General features: G+C 44.6%; 1 protein-coding gene across 1 annotated transcript in view; it reads left to right on the forward strand.

The window, feature by feature from the left end:
* MAML2 (mastermind like transcriptional coactivator 2) overlaps positions 1-18,405 on the forward strand; it is a 148,345-nt gene that overhangs the window by 73,889 nt on the left and 56,051 nt on the right. Inside the window, exon 3 of the mRNA XM_066586622.1 lies at positions 3,375-4,730. Coding sequence (XP_066442719.1) covers positions 3,375-4,730 — 1,356 coding nt within the window. The remainder of the gene's footprint in view (positions 1-3,374; positions 4,731-18,405) is intronic.

Raw genomic sequence — 18,405 nt, forward strand, 5'->3', positions numbered from 1 at the left:
CATTGATTGGTTGAGTAGCGGTTGAAGAACCAATTGCAGCCATCGCTTCCTGGAGGACGAATTTATGAATCCCGTAACCAGGAAGTGATGTTGTATGATCGGCTGAGGACTGCGGGAAGCGCCGGATCTGCGACCGAAGGGACATGGACCGAGCCTGCTATGTAAGTAAAATAAGACATCACCCAAAAATAAGACCTAGTGCCTCTTCGGGGTAAAAATGAATATAAACATGGTATATGCCATGTGCAATGTTGAAGTTGTCCTATATGGCTGAGGGCCATAGGGTTCTGATGAGACTGCTACTGTATTCTTGGACAACCTCTTGAACCCCTTCCTGACACCTACCCACAACAGCCATGATTGGAGGCAACTCCAATAGCGGCTGTTAATGCTGTAAATGCCACTGTCAATTCTGACGGCGGCATTTAAATGTTTCTATTGGGATTGAAATGTCCTAAACCCCCACACTGAGATGAGATAGCGGGTGTCATGGCAAGCCTGGTGGCTTCTGAAGGCTCTAAGGGCTGCCATGAATGATAGCCTATTAAGACGTGCCTGAGGCAGATCTTAATAGGATGCCTGTCAGATACTATAGTGTTGCAGTATATTATATAAGCAATCAAACGATTGGTTTAGTTCTCTTATGGGGACTAAATCAAAGTAAGAAGTAAAATAAATACATAAATAGATTTTTTTCTTTATTTTGACTCCTGGAAAATCCTTCTAATTGAACATCATAGAAAACCTGCCTTTTAATACATTTCACCCATCTTACTACTATTGTGCATTTCCAATTTATTCACTCTACTCCATGTCGAAAATAAGATCCCACACTCACAAATGTATTGCTTTAACCGTATTTAATTTCTCAAACTCCCCCCTCTTTATGACGGCGTACACGAGCATTTTCCATCTCCCGGAGCTGATATCATGTTACCTTTGTTAGCGTTCATAGAGCTTCGAGCTGCCAGCGCTGCACTGATCGTATTAGAAGACTGCTGCTGTTTTCCTGCATGAAGTGGAGATAGAAACGTTTCTATCTGTATCCGTTGAGCGAAGTAATTGGGCTGCGAGTTGCGCCGTGACGTGACATCCACGCAAGGTGGAAATGCTGTTTCCGCACTAGAAATCCGCAGCATTTACAGTAGAAGTCATGTCGATGGGATCTAAGATATGCCTTCCACGTGGTGCAGCAGAAGTCTACACAAAATCCACAGCAGAATTGACCTGTGGTGCGGATTTTAAATCGACAGCCAGATCCAGCTCCTGGGCTATGTGGGCCCTTGGGCGATAGTCTCAATTGCCTCCTCTTTCTATCAATGCCACTTATGCCCCAGTTGGCAATAATACCTCCTTTTGCCCCAATTAGTATTAATATCCTCTTTTGCCACCTTTTAGAAATAATGCCCCTTTTGCCCCATTAATTATAATGCCCCCAGAGGTGTAACTTGAAGCTTCTGGGTCCCTAATGCAAAATATGTAACAGGGCCCCAACTGTAATGCTTTATTCATACTACTAGGCTTACTATATGGAGAAGGTGGGCCTTATGGGCAACACAAGGATCCTGGGCCCGGGAGCAACCACATCCCCTGTAGTTACACCCCCAATGCCCCCTCTTTCCCCCTTTTAGATATGCAGCCTCTTGCCCCCTTTTACGTATGGATGCTGCCTCTTGGCCCCATTTTTCAGTGAGATGCCACTTCTTGCCCCTCTTTTACACTGGGATGCCGCTTCTTGCCCCTTTTACATAGGCATGCCACCTCTTGCCCCCTTTTCACTTGGATGCCACTTCTTGCCCCCTTTTACCGTAAATATGTGACAAAATAAAGTCAATACTCCCCTCCTCTGTCGTTCCCCGGCAGCTGTAGTCAGCGCTGCTGTCCCTACTGTCTGACTTCCAGGTTATGCGACCTTCTGACACACATGTGATCACTGTGGTCATTCCTCAATCTAAGTGAAGGGGGAATGTCCGCAGTGATCATATGTGTGTCACATAATCGCATACCCTGGAAGTCAGACAGCGGCAGCGCCTACAAAGCCGGAGAGGTGATTATGGACTTTTTTATTTTATTTATCAGACTTTAAAATTAAATCTAGAGGGCCCGGCTGCTGTGCCTGAACCGGAAGCCCAGGCCCCTTCCCCTCCTGGGTCTCTGCGCACTTTGGGTTCCCTCAGAAGCAGTGGGCCTCGGCCCCGGAACCTGTCTGGGTTTGCAATACAAAGGGGACAGAGCGAAGGGAGTATGGCAGTAGGATCATACTACATAGGGATTGTTGCCTGTTACCATGGAGACGCAAAGGTCTGCATAGGAACTGTGCACACATATTGGTAGGAAAATAGTGACCCATCGGCAATCCGCATTCTTATTCTAGGTGCGCCAAGTAGCTTGCAAAGGGAGCTTTCACCCCCTGCAAAAGCACTTAGGAGTTAAGATCACTATTGACCAGGACATAAGTGGGATCATCGACTTATCTTTTATTATCTATGACAGGATAATAAGGAGGAACTGCCCAGGGTTGAGCACAACCAAGTGGACTGCGCCACCTAGTTCCCTGCATTCAGGGAAATGTTTTATTGATTAGATGCAAGTCCGTAGAAGATAAATAATGTGTTTCGTTCTGTTTGAAATGTTATAGCTATAAATTTTTAAAAACATTACTAGGGCAGCCATTCTGCAGGAAATTATGATCTTCAGCCCCTCTCCAAGAGACCAGGCAGTGACAGGGGAGCATATATCTATATTACTCCCCAAATGCATACCATTCGCAACCTGATTGGTTGTCTGGATTTAGTCATTCCCGGTGATTGGTTATTTGGCTTGGCTGATTCCCGGTGATTGGTTATTTGAGTTGGCTGATTCACGGTAATTGGTTGTTTAGGTTCGCTCTTGTAGAAGTAGGGATTATTAGGCTAATAAGCGAGCTGTACACATAGCCATACCTTTGTGCGTAGTGTTGGCATCCTGCAGTACAATAGAGCGGTCATTAACTGCCCACCATCTAATCACAATGGGATGACTCTGCTCATGCTGTTCCAGTCTATACAGCAAAGTTGACAAGTGAGCAGCAGAAAACGGGAAGCATTATCCTGTTGTGACTGATGTAGCTACCCGGATGAAAACTGAAATGTTTGAAGGTTTTATTTTTTATGTGTATACTCCTATAAAAAATAGCAAAACAAATGTTTGTTTTTTTTAATGTTTATACAGTGTTAAAGGCAATTTTTCCAAGTCTCTTCTCCACACTTGACCTGGCCCTGCTTATAAGATATTCAAAATGGGTATCAATGTCTATAATGAAATAATGATATGGATTTATGTACTTGGCATTAATTTCATCCTAAAAGTTTTTATGTTTTTCCCTTTTTTTATAGCTTCAAGGATCTTTAAAGAGAAGATTGGTGGTCAATGTAACTCCAACAAACAATAAGAGATCGAACGGTGTGTCCGATAATGCATTCCTCGATTTCAAGAAAATTAAAAGCAATGAGTGTATTTCGATGGGGCAGAACATGTACCATGCAGTTGATGGATCAAGCCAGTCCGTCAATGGGGCAATGCCAATGGAACAGGGGATGCATAGGAAGAATGGCAACATAACAAGTAATGACATGTTTAATACAACCCTGAAGGATATCAAAAAGGAACCCGGGGAAAACCTGTCATGCAGCAAACATCTTGATTCCCGTCTTTCTCATGAAAACATGTTTAGATATGGAAATGACAATGAGGAACAATTGATGGACCCAGAACTCCAAGAACTATTTAATGAGTTTACTTATATTTCGGTGCCACCAATGACTGACATTGAATTGGAGAATATGATCAATATAACAATTAAACAAGATGAACCTTTCAACATAGACATCGGTCAACAAAACCAAAGAAACGCATCATCATCTTTACCTATGGACAAGATTGTCATTAAAAGTGAATATTCACCATGTTTAAATCCTACGAGGGTTGGTTCACCGCAAATGAGACCTTCCTCTACAGGGCCAACTTTTTCCATGTCTAGTTCACCATTGGCGGCTTCCCCAAGCACTGCAGTGGCCCAAAGTCAAGGCCAGTCCCAGGTGTCTTCTTGTGTAAACCGTATGAGTAATTGGCAAGAACTATCTCATGCTCAACAACTAAAACAAATGGCAGCCAATAGGCAACATAACTTAATTCAACAACACCAGACTAATACATCTTCCAGCTGGTCTAATGTTCCTCCTACAGGGCAGTCATCAAGACAGTTTGGATTGGAGAAGGTTCCAAGCCCCTTTCGACAGCCACAGTTAAGTCCACATGGTTCTTCTGTGAGTACTCCTCCCGGAAGTGGAAGCCAGCAAAAGGCAATAGGTAGCTATCTCTACAAAAGTAGCTCTCCGAATAACCCTGCTGAGATGATGAAGCCCCAGGATACCAATAAAAACTCCATGACTTCCAGTCACTTACCTGCAGATCATCATCTTGGCATGTCTAAGCCTCTATTTCATTATAGCCCTGACCAATCAAACCAACAAGTGTCTTCGGTCTTGGGTTCACAACCCAAACCTGGTATGCAATTCACACCACAACAACCTCAAAGTTCTACGGCAGCTCAACATGACTCAACACAGCAGGTTAATACTGTCTCCAACCAGTCACTGCCAAGGTCAACAAACTTTCAGCAGAAGATGATGCCAAAATTACCAAATCAGCCAATGCCAGGACTTCAGTATCCACCTATACATCAACAACAGGTAAAGTGACCACCTCTTTTAAATTCTATCTACAGAACCTTATTTTACATTGAAAATGTTTCTTCAGGGGCTTATGTAAAGGGGGTTATAAAATTGGGGATGAGAACTACTATAATGGATTATAAATCTGTGACCTAAAAAACCCTTTACTGATTAGTTTAGCCTGACTTGTCGTCAATGGTGTAGGGTCAGCATAAGTGGCGACTATAAGACTCATGGAAATAGGAGGTATAAATATGGTTGGTCCCATCCACTTTGCTATTTTACCTGTCATCAGCAAAGGCAAATTCATAGTATGAATCTGTCTTTGCATGGGGACTTTCACATTAGCAAATAAGGGAAGTGGAAAGCAGCCTGATGCCCACAAACCCTTTTTGTTCTATAAGACATACAGGACCAGTTAAAGCAACTGTCTGGTTTTGGGACATAAGGGGGAGGAGGGTCATAGAATCATAGAATGTTAGAGTTGGAAGGGACCTCTAGGGTCATCTGGTCAAACCACCAGCTCAATGCAGGATCACTAAATCATCCCAGACAGATGTCTGTCCAGCCTCTAGATTTCCATTGAAGGAGAACTCACCACCGGCAGTTGTTCTTCTCTGTAGCTGATCTGCCAGTTTCCGCCCCCATTTTCGAACATCCAAAATGACTGGAACAATCCTCTAACTACCTAATGCACAGTGTACCCTGCTCTCTGATTGGCCACTGCTGATCACAGTTCTGGCAAATCGGAGAGCAGATATAGTGCATTGGTAATCTAACACTGTGGGGATTAGGTAGTCTAAAGATTACATCATCCATATTGGATGCCCAAAAAGGGACCTTGAACTGTTGGATTGGAGAGACGGCAGAGAAGAACAACTGCAAGTGATGTCCTCCCCTCCGGTTCTGGGATGAAATATTATCCTGAAACTGGAACGTTTCTTTAAGACTCTCTTCACTTCTGCATTGGAGACTCTGCTTCCAACACAGTTCCATCCAGAACTTCCAGTCATACCAGCGCAGCACGATGTGCTATTTCGTCCAAGAAAATACCTGATGACTTAACAGAAGGCAGATGGATTCCATATAGTCGATGACACCATGTGCTCTTTCATAGGACGAATCCATTTCCTGCAGAGTTTCCATTATTCTGTCCCTATAGTGGAGCAAAATAATGGAGACCCGAACACAGATGTGAACAGAAGCCTTAGCAAATTTTACGATTTTTTTTTTTCCAAGATTTTTTTAATGAAGCATGGGTAGGTCATTGTGATTGTAACGATCATTATTTTACAGGTCACAGTAAGTGCTTCTAATGTCTACATGGCAGTATTCCTGGCTGCACACATATATCATTTATAACGCGTTACGGTTTTCCAGTGTGTCAACAATAAATGTTGGCTCTCCGTGATTTTTGGATGTTGACTAGAGAAAAGAAAACATCAGGTTGGCAACCCTAATTGGCACTTTTGATTGAATGCGCATCGGTTACCCAAAAACTGCCATATAGTGCCTAAATAATACCTCAATACCGTATCCAAATAATACTAGTACCCACATACTGGAACAATGCCTTATATTTCCCACATAGTATTGGCCCAAATAAAACTACCAAAGGGCGATAGCTAATAACTAGAGCTGAGCGAGCGTACTCGGAAAAGCACTACTCGCTCGAGTAATTTGCTTAATCCGAGTATCGCTGTGCTTATCCCTGAAGATTCGGGTGCCGCTGCGGCTGACAGGTGAGTCGCAGCGGGTAGCAGGGGAGAGCGGGCGGGAGAGAGGGAGAGAAAGATCTTACCTCCGTTCCTCCCCGCTCTCCCCTGCAGCTCCCCGCTCCGTGCCGGCACCCGAATCTTCAGGGACGAGCACAGCGATACTCGGATAAAGCAAATTACTCGAGCGAGTAGTGCTTTTCCAAGTACGCTCGCTCATCTCTACTAATAACCATTAAATCCTTAACCATAAATAGCTAAGTCCTTTGTGGTCTCTGGCAGCTAATGGAGTTATCCTTAAGCATTGATGATCTATCCTTTGGATAGGTCATCAGTATCGGATCGGTGGAGGTCCGGCTTCCGCCACCATTACAGATCAGCTTGTTTTTGCGTGGGCAAATATGCAGTGTATTTGCACACTAGAAGACACACAGGAGTGACCAAAAAACATAGGCGTAATTGATTTTTAGGCACACAAGTACACAGCATATTTTCATGACCGAAATGCACTTATGCTTATGTTAATGTGCCCTAATAGGGACCCCCATAATGCCCCGCAGTAGTAACAGTGACCTCCATAGTGGCCCCAGTAGTAACAATGCCCCCATAGTGACCCTAGTAATGATAGTGAGCCCCGTAGTGGTCTTAGTTGTAATGGTGACTCCATAGTGGCTCCAGTAGTAAGTGCCCCCCCCCCCTATTTTGGCCCCAGCAGTACCAATGACCTCTATAGTTGCCCCAGTAGTAATAGTGACACCCATAGTAGCCCTAGTAATAGTGACTCCCATAATGGCTGCAGTAGTAATGGTTTACCCCATAGAGGCCCCAGTAGTAACAGTGTCCCCTATGTTGGCCTCAGTAGTAAAAATGACCCCATAGCTGCCCCATTAGTAATAGTGACACCAATAGTGGCCGCAGTAGTAATGGTGAACCCCATAGTTGCCCCAGTAATAACAGTTACTCCCATAGTGGCTGCAGTTGTAATAGTGACTTCCATAGTGGCTGCAGTAGTAATGGTGCACCCTAAAGTAGCCCCAGTAGTAACAGTGTCCCAAAGTTGTGGGCCTTAGTAGTAACAATGACCCTCATAGCTGTCCCAGTAGTAATAGTGACTCCCATAGTGGCTGCAGTAGTAATGGTGAACCCCATAGTGGCCCCAGTAATAACAGTTACTCCCATAGTGGCTGCAGTTGTAATACTTCCATAGTGGCTGCAGTAGTAATGGTGAACCCCATAGTGGCCCCAGTAGTAACCGTGTTCCCTATGTTGGCCTCAGTAGTAACAATGACCCCCCATAACTGCCCCATTAGTAATAATGACACCCATAGTGGGCGCAGTAGTAATAGTGACACCCATAGTGGCCCCAGTAATAACAGTAACTCCCATAGTGGCTGCAGTAGTAATGGTGAGCCCCATAGTGGTCCCAGTAGTAACAGTGTCCCCTATGATGGCCTCAGTAGTAATAGTTAACTCCTTGGTAATAGTGACCTCCATAGTGGCCACAGTAGTAAGTGAGTCCCATAGTAGTCCCAGGGATGTTAACTCGTCAGCGGTCATAGACTCTTCCCTGCTATGGGTGCTATGAAGTATGAGACTGGGAGATTCACCCATGTTTGCATGCCAGCTACTGTTCTTTGGTATCATCTATTCTCATGCCTGGAATAGCTAAGTTAGTTAAATGCAGATGCTCAGGTGTGCATCCTGCCACAAGAAAAGCTCAATTAAAATTCAAAAAGCTTCCTGTAACTTGAAAAGGGGTTTTCTGACCCCATTCTCTGCCGTGCCACAAACTTCCAGGATGTGGCAATTAGCATGGCTATGGCTCTTTGTATCTCCATAACAACATTACTAGTCTATAAAGTCCTCAGCATTGTTTCCATCCACAAACCCAGACTATACTTCCCTGAGATAACATACTGCTATTAACCGGAGGAGACATGAGTGACTGGGATCAGGAGCTACCTAAAGGCTGATTTACACGCAACAATTATCGCTCAAAATTCGTTCAAATGATGCCATATGAGCGATAATCGTGCAGTGCAAATGCTACCTTCGTTTGCTTTTCTGCCGAACGATGGATTTCATGTGATATTCGTTCGTGATACCAGGGACCGCACGCTGTGTTTTTCCACAGGAGCACTGATAACATTGTATTCAGCTGCAGTCCTGCAACAGAACAAAAGGGCTGTATGCAGATAACAGACCACCTGCTGCTCTCTGCATACAGCTCCTAGAGGCTCATTTGCATGCAAATGATGCTAATAAGCTACTAACAACAATCACAGAAAATGGCTGTTACTTACTGGGTGAGGAGTGCATATAGATGCATCCTCCTCTCACCAAGCAGGTCGCTGACTACCAAATGGAGGAGCCAATAACACCTGTGCAGGACACCGATAGGACAACCACTCACACTGCCTCCTGATAATGAGGGGGGTGGCTGCTTGGCGAATACTCCCACACATAGTGGATACAGGGTGCCAGACCATTCTGATATATGTAGTTCACCATGCAGACCAGCAACCTATTAATGACGCCATGATAATTCGGCGGGTTGCCCTGCATTTCAAACAGTGAACCACTTTGGTACTGCCACCCTGAGCTCCCCCTGGAGTCTTAATGCCACACTGCATGTGAATGATAGATAATAAATGCAAGGCATTGGTTGGATGTTGGCCAAGATACTTGAGCCCACTAACCACTTCACGGCTCCTTGCGTTGTAGTGGGTCCCTACACTAATATAAATGCATCACAGAAGGGGAAACAAAAAATTAAAAACAGGGCAACCCACCGAATTATCATGGCGTCATTAATAGGTTGCTGGTCTGCATGGTGAACTACATATATCAGAATGGTCTGGCACCCTGTATCCACTATGTGTGGGGGTATACACCAAGCATCCACCCCCCTCATTATCAGGAGGCAATGTGAGTGGGTGTTTTATCGGTGCCCTCACAGGTGTTATTGGCTCCTCCATTTGGTAGTCAGCTACCTGCATGGTGAGAGGATGCATCTATATGCACTCCTCATCCAGTAAGTAACGGCCATTTTCTGTGATTGTTTTTAATTTTTTGTTTCCCCTTCTGTGACGCATTTATAATGAGCTACTAATGAGCATTAGTGCCTATTAGTAGTTTATGCAAAATGATCGCTGAAACTGTCAATTAAACTATCTTTTGAACGAATTTTGAGCGATCATCTTTGCGTGTAAATGGGGCTTAAGAGCTGTACTCCTGGACCACTTATATTTTCAGAATTTTAAGTCAACCGCAAGTCCAATGAATTTGCTCCTGTTGTGAAATTTCAGGAACCCGTGGAGCTACATCCTTGCTGAGCCATCTTTCAAATATGATGTTTTGTATCTGTTCGTCGATAAAGACATACTATGAAATATGGCAGTCATAGTTTCCCTCTTGGAGTTCCTCCTGGGAAAATATGGCTGAAAGTATTAAATTGGCTTTCCATTGGGGAAAATCTGTGCATTAACGTAGGCTGCCCTACCCTGCATGTTACTCGGGGGGTAGGTTGGGGGTGCAGTTTGGAAAAGCCTTAAAACTGTGAGCTTACACTCCCCAAATTGTCAGACCACGGAGTTGGTGCTCCTCACACCAAGGACTACTCAACTCAACCTCGTAAGACCGATTTCTATTATTTTATCCCTTTTATTTTCATAACGGTTTGTGTATATGGTATGTCCCTTTCTACATTATCCTTTTTGTATATTTTTTATATAAACACTACTACATTTTAGAATAAAGTCATAAATAGAGATGAGCGAGTATACTCGCTAAGGCGCATTACTGGAGCGAGTAGTGCCTTAGCTGAGTATCTCCCCGCTCGTCTCTAAAGATTCGGGGGGTGGCGAGGGGCTGGGAGCGGCGGGGAGGAACGGAAAGGAGATCTCTCTCCCTCTCTCCCACCCGCTCCCCCCCGCAACTCACCTGTCCCCCGCAACGGCCCCCAAATCTTTAAAGACAAGCGTGCAGATACTCGGCTAAGGCATTACTCACTCGAGTAGCGAGTCTACTCGCTCATCTCTAGTCATAAAACTTTCTTAGTCTGTCCTTGAGGCTCTAAGTGATTCATAACCCTGAAGGTGTAATAGCTGTGTTTGGGCTGCTGGAAACCGGAAAGGTCGGTAATCCAGTCAGCAAGTACATGGCTGACCTACCTGGCAGAAACGGTCAGTGGTAGCAGCAAAGTGTTTTGGGGCGTGCAAGGCCATGTTTGGGTGCAACTTAGGCTCTATCTTGCATGAGTGCAGGATTTGGATAGCTGGGGATAAGTTCACCCTCTGGTCTGCCCCAGATTGGTGACACTGGTGCCGTTTCTGGGACAATTCATGACCATCGATAATTGCCAAGGTTACTTCCTACTAAGTGCAGTCCTGAAGAGATGGGTAGGAGGATCAAGAAGCCCACATTGGCATGGCATAATACCAGGAGGGGGTGCCATCTTGTTCTGCCCCTGATAATGTATGTGCAGTGCCTCATGTACACGTTTGGGCAGCTATCATCTACTCTTCACGTCTTTGGCCAGCTTCATAGTGCATTGGCCAAGTATGAAAGCCTCCCTGGCTTATGGCATACACACCATAATTAACCATAGATAAACATCTTACTCATTTGGGAGAACTCATCGACATAGCACTACCAATCCGTATCATCGTATCCGACTCTATAGCCGGCTCATCAGATGGGTACCCTAGTGCTCTCCGCCAAGGTCACCTACACAATCATTCGAGTAAATAAGAAAAAAAAATCTTCATTTATTCCCTTAGTTTGTGTTTTTCCATATCCTTCTATCAGTCATGTCAGAGGGCTGGAAAAGCTGGGTTGCAGGCAGGTCACGGTCATACTAATTTACATTGGCAGTGGTATGTGGGAAAGCTTGCACAGAGCTCGCCTGTGTTTTATTTTGCTTGAGATTTAACTTTTCTGAGACCAACATTCAACAGATCCATATAAAAAATGAGAGTGTAAGAGCCAGAGAGAACACACACATCTGTGGAAATCTTATTAATGCAGCATAGTAATGCCCCCGGCTCTCCCTCATTACAAGCGAGACGCATTTATTCCAGCCTGAGTAGTCATCCATATTTAAATGTAAAGTTCAGAATAAAGTTTTATGTTCCACCAGTGTCAAATATCCAAGATCTAACACACTATTAGCATAGCCATGATGTCTACATGTGTTGGAGGCAGCTATTCTGTAAGCAGTTTATACATACCTTGCATACATTTCCCCCGGTGAGCCCCATTTCTTTTCATCAAAATAGGTATAACATTCTTTGCTGATTAATTTCCATATGTCCTCCTATCCTGGTCATGTAAACCAACCCTCAGAACTGGAGTGGGCGGAATAACCTTACTTGCTGTCCTCCATGTGCTGCAGATCTGCCGATTTACTTGAGCTGCTCTATAGATGGCCACAGTGCTTCCACAACTACCTGATCTTGGAAGATGGAAGAGGTATTGTAGGAAAACGGAAGAGTTTGGAAGACATTATAGTACATGCTGCTCTAGTTGGCCAGCTTTGCTCATGTGAGCCCAGTGTGCATCAGGGAAGTGCTGCGGTCATCTTGGAAGACCAAAGCGGTGTTGAAGAGGTAGGTGGAAGGGGTAGAAGACCGAAAAAGTAGGAAGTTATTACATGCTGCTCCGATTGGTCACCATCGTGAATATGAGCATAGCGTACATCTGGGAAGTACTGCGGTCATCTTGGAAGACCAAAGAGGGTCTGAAGAGGTAGGAAGACATTACATGCTGCAGTAGTTGACTAGCGTTGCTGATGTGAGCGCAATCCACAACAGGGGAAGTATTGTGGCCATCTTCGAAGAACAAAGAGTGGCTGAAAAGGTTGAAAGACCAAATACGTAGGAAGTTATTATATGCTACTCTGATTGGCCACCATTGATAATGTGAGCGCAGTGTGTATCAGGGTAGTGCTGTGGCCATCTTGGAAGACTGAAGAGGTGCCGAAGAGGTAGGAAAAACAAGCTGCAGTCATCTTGGAAGACCAAAGAGGGGTGGAAGGGGTAGGAAAACCGAAAAGTTAGGAAGTTATTACATCCTGCTGTGATTGGCCACTACTGCTCATATGAGCACAGTGTGCACCAGGAAGTGTTGTGGCCATCTTGGAAGACTGAAGAGGGGCTGAAGAGGTAGGAAGATATTACATGCTGCTCTAGTTGGCCAGAATTGCTCATGTGAGCACAGTGTGCATTAGGGAAATGCTGTGGCCATCTTGTAAGATTGAAGAGGTGAAAATGAGGTAACCAGATGGAAGAGGTAGGAAAACTGAACAGGTAGAAAGACATTACATGCTGTTCTGATTGGCTTGTGGATCTATGCCAAAAACCTCGGGAGGAGGTCATGGTTAAGGTGGAATTCCTATAGAAAACTTTACTGTGAATTCCACCATCTGAGCATACTCTAAGGCAGTGGCAAGGGATGGGCTCAATTCTTGAGTTTGTCCTCTTACCACCCTCCTCTTATTGTGTGATCCTGAAAGTTGTTCTTTTAAGAGGGGAAGTATTCCCACGGGATGAGGAGCGAACAGAAATTCTGTTGCACTCTGATTGCACAGTTGCTGATGTGAGTAGGTGAAGTAAGTAGCCTGTTCTCTCCAGGGTTGTGGCTGGAACTCATGGGCGCACTGTTGTATGGCATTATTGTTGGGGCGCTGTGGTACTTTTATGGGTTCATTGTGGTTGACACCTCTTAGAAGTGATGTGAGTAGGACTTTTAGAGGAGCACTTTAGAGGAAAAGTGCATTTTTCTGTTGGCAATTGAGCATCAAAACCAGCTGGTCCTGCCCCCGACTGTTCTGTTTTAGCACCATACGGCCATATAAGTGGTAAAGCCTGTTTGCATTACTTCTTATACCACAGGGCACTGAAGGAAAGGTATGGTGTCCAATTCTATTGATGCCACAGTCCCTTTAATATATTTTAGTAAGTTCATTGAAGGTGAACCACATTTTAAGACCTCCGTTTGCTTCTGCCTGGTAGCTACATAATACCATTAACACCTCGCGGCATTAAAATGAATGCAGCCCTCCATACAATAAGCCATTCAGTACTGCTGCCAAAGATTGTGGCATACGAGTATGAACTGGAGAGAATGGATTTCCAGAGAAGTATTTTTGTATGAATGTCTTAAGATCTGCAGGTGTTCAGGAACTAAAAGGGTCAAAGGCTTTCCAATGTTTTTAAAAGTTTTCTTTTTTTCACCTTAATTTGAAGCAGGAGCCTCAAAAACATAGAACAAAAAAAGATTTATACTAAAGGGAAGTTTTCAGGACTGGAATATTGATGACCTGTCCTTATCCTAGGCCAAGAGTATCACATTGTGGAGGGTCCAGCTCTTGGGCCCCCACCACCCCACTGAAGAGCTAAAAGCTCTCGGTAGTAGCCATGTCAGGTACTGCAACTCAGACCAGCTCTGTTTCATTAAAGTGATCTCGATCAACGGGGTCTAGCTAGAATTGTCTGTGTGAACAGACAACTCCATAAGAAATCATATCCACATTCAATGCAGGAGCCCCACACGTATATCCCGCAGGTCAGTGCAGCGTTCTTCAGCTTCCATGGGATATGGCAGCAGAAGACCCACCAGAGCTCCTCTGTTAACACCGAACATAGTGGCTCACTTGGGCTCATGAGGTTGTTAACTGGACCCTAGAAGACTGGCAACATATGGCATGGTCTAATGAGTCACAGTACTGGTTGTTTTGGGTTGATGGTAGAGTTTGTATGTAACGCAGACCCCATGAAGCCATGGATGCCACAAGGCACTGTGTAGGCTAGTGGTAGTTCCATAATGGTGGGGGGAGTATTCCCATGGCACAGGTTGGGTATTCTAGCCCACCTAAACACGTCATTGACCTGTGCCAATCTACATTTCACTGCTTGGTGACCATCTGCACCCAGCAGGGTAATGCACCGTGCCATCGGACCTAAATTGTCCAGACTTGGTTCAAGGAGCATGCACGTCACCGCCTGCATCATCATAGGGGAGAAATCCCTGTATATGACCTCATGCGAGGCTCCAACAAAATAGTACCCACGGTGCTTGTCACAGATCTTCTCTCCCTGGCCATAGCCCTGGCCAGTAGAGGGGACCTCAGGTGCACAGCTGACAAGTTTGATGTCTCAGCCACCTCACAATCACTAATGCTTGACCAGTGTGCACCTCCCATTCTGGCCAGGCCCTAGACCAGAGGGGGTGCAGCTTCCTGTGGTCATCAGCCGCTGCGGCAGTATACTGCTCTGTGTAAGGGGCAGCATCGGAATGCTACCCCCTTAAATGGCTGCCCAAAGCCATTCACGTAAATAGGATTGGGACCGATGAACATGATGTCACAGGCTTCAGAAGAGACAGGGCACTCACTCGAACACCACAGCCTCTTTAAACAGCTGATCATTGGGGGTCCCAAGTGGCGGACACCAGTATCTCCGTGCCAGAAAAGCCCTTTAAAACATACATATATATTTCCATATTAGTCTTAAGCATGTCCGTCGGGTTATTATACTTTTTCATGCATTGATGCTTGTGGTTTACATCAGCAGGGTAGCACCTGTTTACACATTTATGTATTAGGGTGTGCGGAGCAAAGTTTGGTGACATGGGGACACTTGTTGACAAGTAAGTGACATTATGGTGATTAATCTGTGTGTTTGTCGGCCAGTCCATTTCCGTTTTTTTCCTGAAGAGGAAAGAGATTAGTGTAGCGGCTGGAGGTAATGGTTACTCATTTCCTGCCATTTAAAGGGAAAAGAACCATCCCATGGGTGATTATCAAGGTATTATGGATTTAAAGGCGATGTTCACCTTCACAACCCAATCTATTTTTATTGTCCCAATGCATCAAAAATGAAAAATGAAGTCACTTTCCGAAAGGCCTTAACTAAAAATGTCTTCTAGTTTTGGGTCCACAGAGACCAGAGACTGTCTGTCTGGTTCAGAGACAAAATTCTGTCCCAGACCCAGAGAGTGCAGAAGGTATATTACTTGTTTGTTTGATTTTCTCACTCATCCTTCCTTTCCGTTAGTTCAGGTCTACGTTTTCAGGCAGCCAGAATGGACGCTGCCATCTTTAAACCACCTAAACACTTAGAGTGCATTGATAGTTTTAGCACTATACCTGCTCTGTGATTGGCCAGTTCTGCTTCTTTGATGCTGGCCAATCACAGCAGTGCATAGTGTAGTTCGAAAACGGCTGAGAAGAATTTGGTCTTCAAATCAGAAGGTCGCTTTAAGAGCTTGTCCATATCAACGTTGGAGGTTCCACTCGAAGCCTCTACCACTGATTTCCGTAAAAATACAGAATGCATGCAGTACCACTTCGTCCTGTACAATTCAGGACAGCCGGATGGAAAACAAATCGACCCAAATATAATCTAGTGGGTTCTTTCAGCACTGTTCAGTTTCGTCATAAGATGGTTCCGTCCAGCCAGTGGATCCTCTTTTCTTGCTCCCATAATGGATCAAGAAAACGAAATCCTAAATGCTAATGTGAACAGAGCCTTAAGGCCCATTTATACGGAACGACGATTGCTCAAATTCGCTCAAACGGTAGTTTTAGTGACAGTTTTGAGCGATCACCTTGCATAACCTCTTAAGTAGCTAATTCGGTACTTCAGAGGTTATTACCGTGTAAAAGAAGGCAGAGCAGGATACCGCTGATGGCTCAGAGAACAGCAGGAGCACTGACAGCTGCTTTGTTCTTGGACCTATCAGCTGGTGTCCCGCTGAGAGCTCCGAACGGGATACCAGCTGAAAGAATACTATCAGCGTGCAGTGCTGATAAGGCTCATCGCTGACTTTTAGCTTGCTAAAAGTTAGCGATTAACGAATAGTGCATGATGGCCGCACGTTTAGACACAGCGATTATTGCTCAAAAGATGGCTTTTGAGCGAATTTTGAGTGATAATCGTTGTGTCTAAATGGGCCTTTACGTGTCTAATTCTTTTTGCTTGCAGCCACAGCCGCCCCCTGCAGGTGGTCGCCCTAGACACTGGATTTCCAGTGCCTAGTGGCAAATATGTCTCTGGTGTCCGGTGCAACAGCAAAATAATAAAAATCATTGTCATGGTGAACATGGCCTTACAAACATTAGACATTCAATCAAGTATTTATCTAGTTCATATCAGGGGCATAACTATAGAGGATGCAGGGGATGCGGTTGCACCCGGGCCCAGGAGCCTTAGGGGGCCCATAAGGCCTCTCTTCTCCATATAGGGAGCCCAGTACTATGAATAAAGCATTATAGGTGGGGGCCCTGTTACAGGTTTTGCATTGGGGCCCCGGAGCTTCAAGTTACGCTTCTGGTTCATATTGCTTAGAAGCACTAACATATTCTGCAGCGCTGTACGCAGAGAGGCAGGGTTAGGATATGGGCTCATAGAACATATATGGATCACTGCTTGGGTCTCTGAGGGAAGCCAAGAAGAGCTAAACTCAGCTGAAGGGACAAAGTGCTCAGTGCCTATGCCCCTTGGTTTCAGTAGTCGGTGGGGGTCTCAGCACCCAGACTCTCACCGGTCACTATGACATGTTGAACGTTTAGCGACACTACAGATACAATTTCTACGTTTTTATGAAGTTCAATGAGAACAAAACACTGAAGTCATAGAAGGCCATTAGCCTTTCTTCTGCAGATAATGTTAGTAGAATCGCTACTATGCCACAAAACAACTGAGATCTATAAAATGTTTCATTAACTTCTACAGGTGCATATATGATATTGCATTTATTGCACATACTGTCTTTATGGGTTTTACACGGGGTTTTCCCTGCTACAGTTTATGAAAATTGAAGTCAACAGGACAAAAATTACGACACAAACAACAGTAATAGGATATGCTGCGGCTTGACAAAAATTTGCTTGTCCTAGATACCGAGCTGCTCAGAACCACACTGTGACTTACTGCAAAAATCCCATCTGTAAACCTGTAACATGTGGTCTGTGAAAGTCCTGATTAATATAATGGAGGCCATTTCTCACTTGCTTATGTAGCCCAATAAATTCTTGTTACCCCCTAAATCAAATTTATTAAAGAGCATCAACCCCGAAAATCACATCTTGAGGATCGTGTAACACTGCATCTTATTGGTGCCCATCCAGGTACCTGAGCTTTGTTCTCTATATGACACAATATTGTTCTGAGAATAGGTAAGGTGACCGCTTTCCCACTATCTCAACTAAAAATGTGATACCCCATGCTCAGAAATGATCATAAAAGGATCACAAATTGGCTTTTGTTTGACCAATGACTGACCGTATCATGGACTTTATGGTCTTCCTCTGGCCAATGTGAAGGTTCACAATGAAGCCTACAATGACTATGGCCATCCACCTAATCACGTTCATGTTATGACTGACACACAAATTGAGTGCTCGAGGGCCAGGGCTTGCCAGTTCTCGATGTCTATGCCCCAGTTTTAAAGGTTAGCCTTAAGTCCATCCTTAAATCTCTTTTGCTGTCCACCAACATTACATTTTCCATTCTTGAGTTGAGAGTATAGTGATTGCTTTGGGAGATGGTATTCGGGTATTCCCAGGTAGATGAATTTGATCTTTGGTCTATGGATAAATGACCTCCTCGGCCATGGATGGATAAATGAAACTTGGATCTGTTCATTGACATTGGCTCAGATAATGCAAGCGCCATAAGCTGTACCTTTAAATCACATGAAAGTCAACCAATGTTGTGTACAGGGGTATATACAGTGCAATCATAGCCTAAGCCAAACAAATATACAGTGAACGACCACTTTATTATAGAAACTGGATCTTTCACGATTTGAGCTTTCCTGTATGGAAATTAGAGCCGAGACCCGGGGGAGCAACGTAAGATCAAGAGTACAAGTTTTCCATGAACCAGTTTCATTTTGAATCCACATAGAAAAATCTAGCGATCTGAGCGACTTCCAACGAGGCCTAGTCATCGGTGCTAGACTAGCCGGGACTG

Source organism: Eleutherodactylus coqui, chromosome 1 (genome assembly GCF_035609145.1).
Source record: "Eleutherodactylus coqui strain aEleCoq1 chromosome 1, aEleCoq1.hap1, whole genome shotgun sequence".
NCBI classification, from domain to species: Eukaryota; Metazoa; Chordata; class Amphibia; order Anura; family Eleutherodactylidae; genus Eleutherodactylus; species Eleutherodactylus coqui.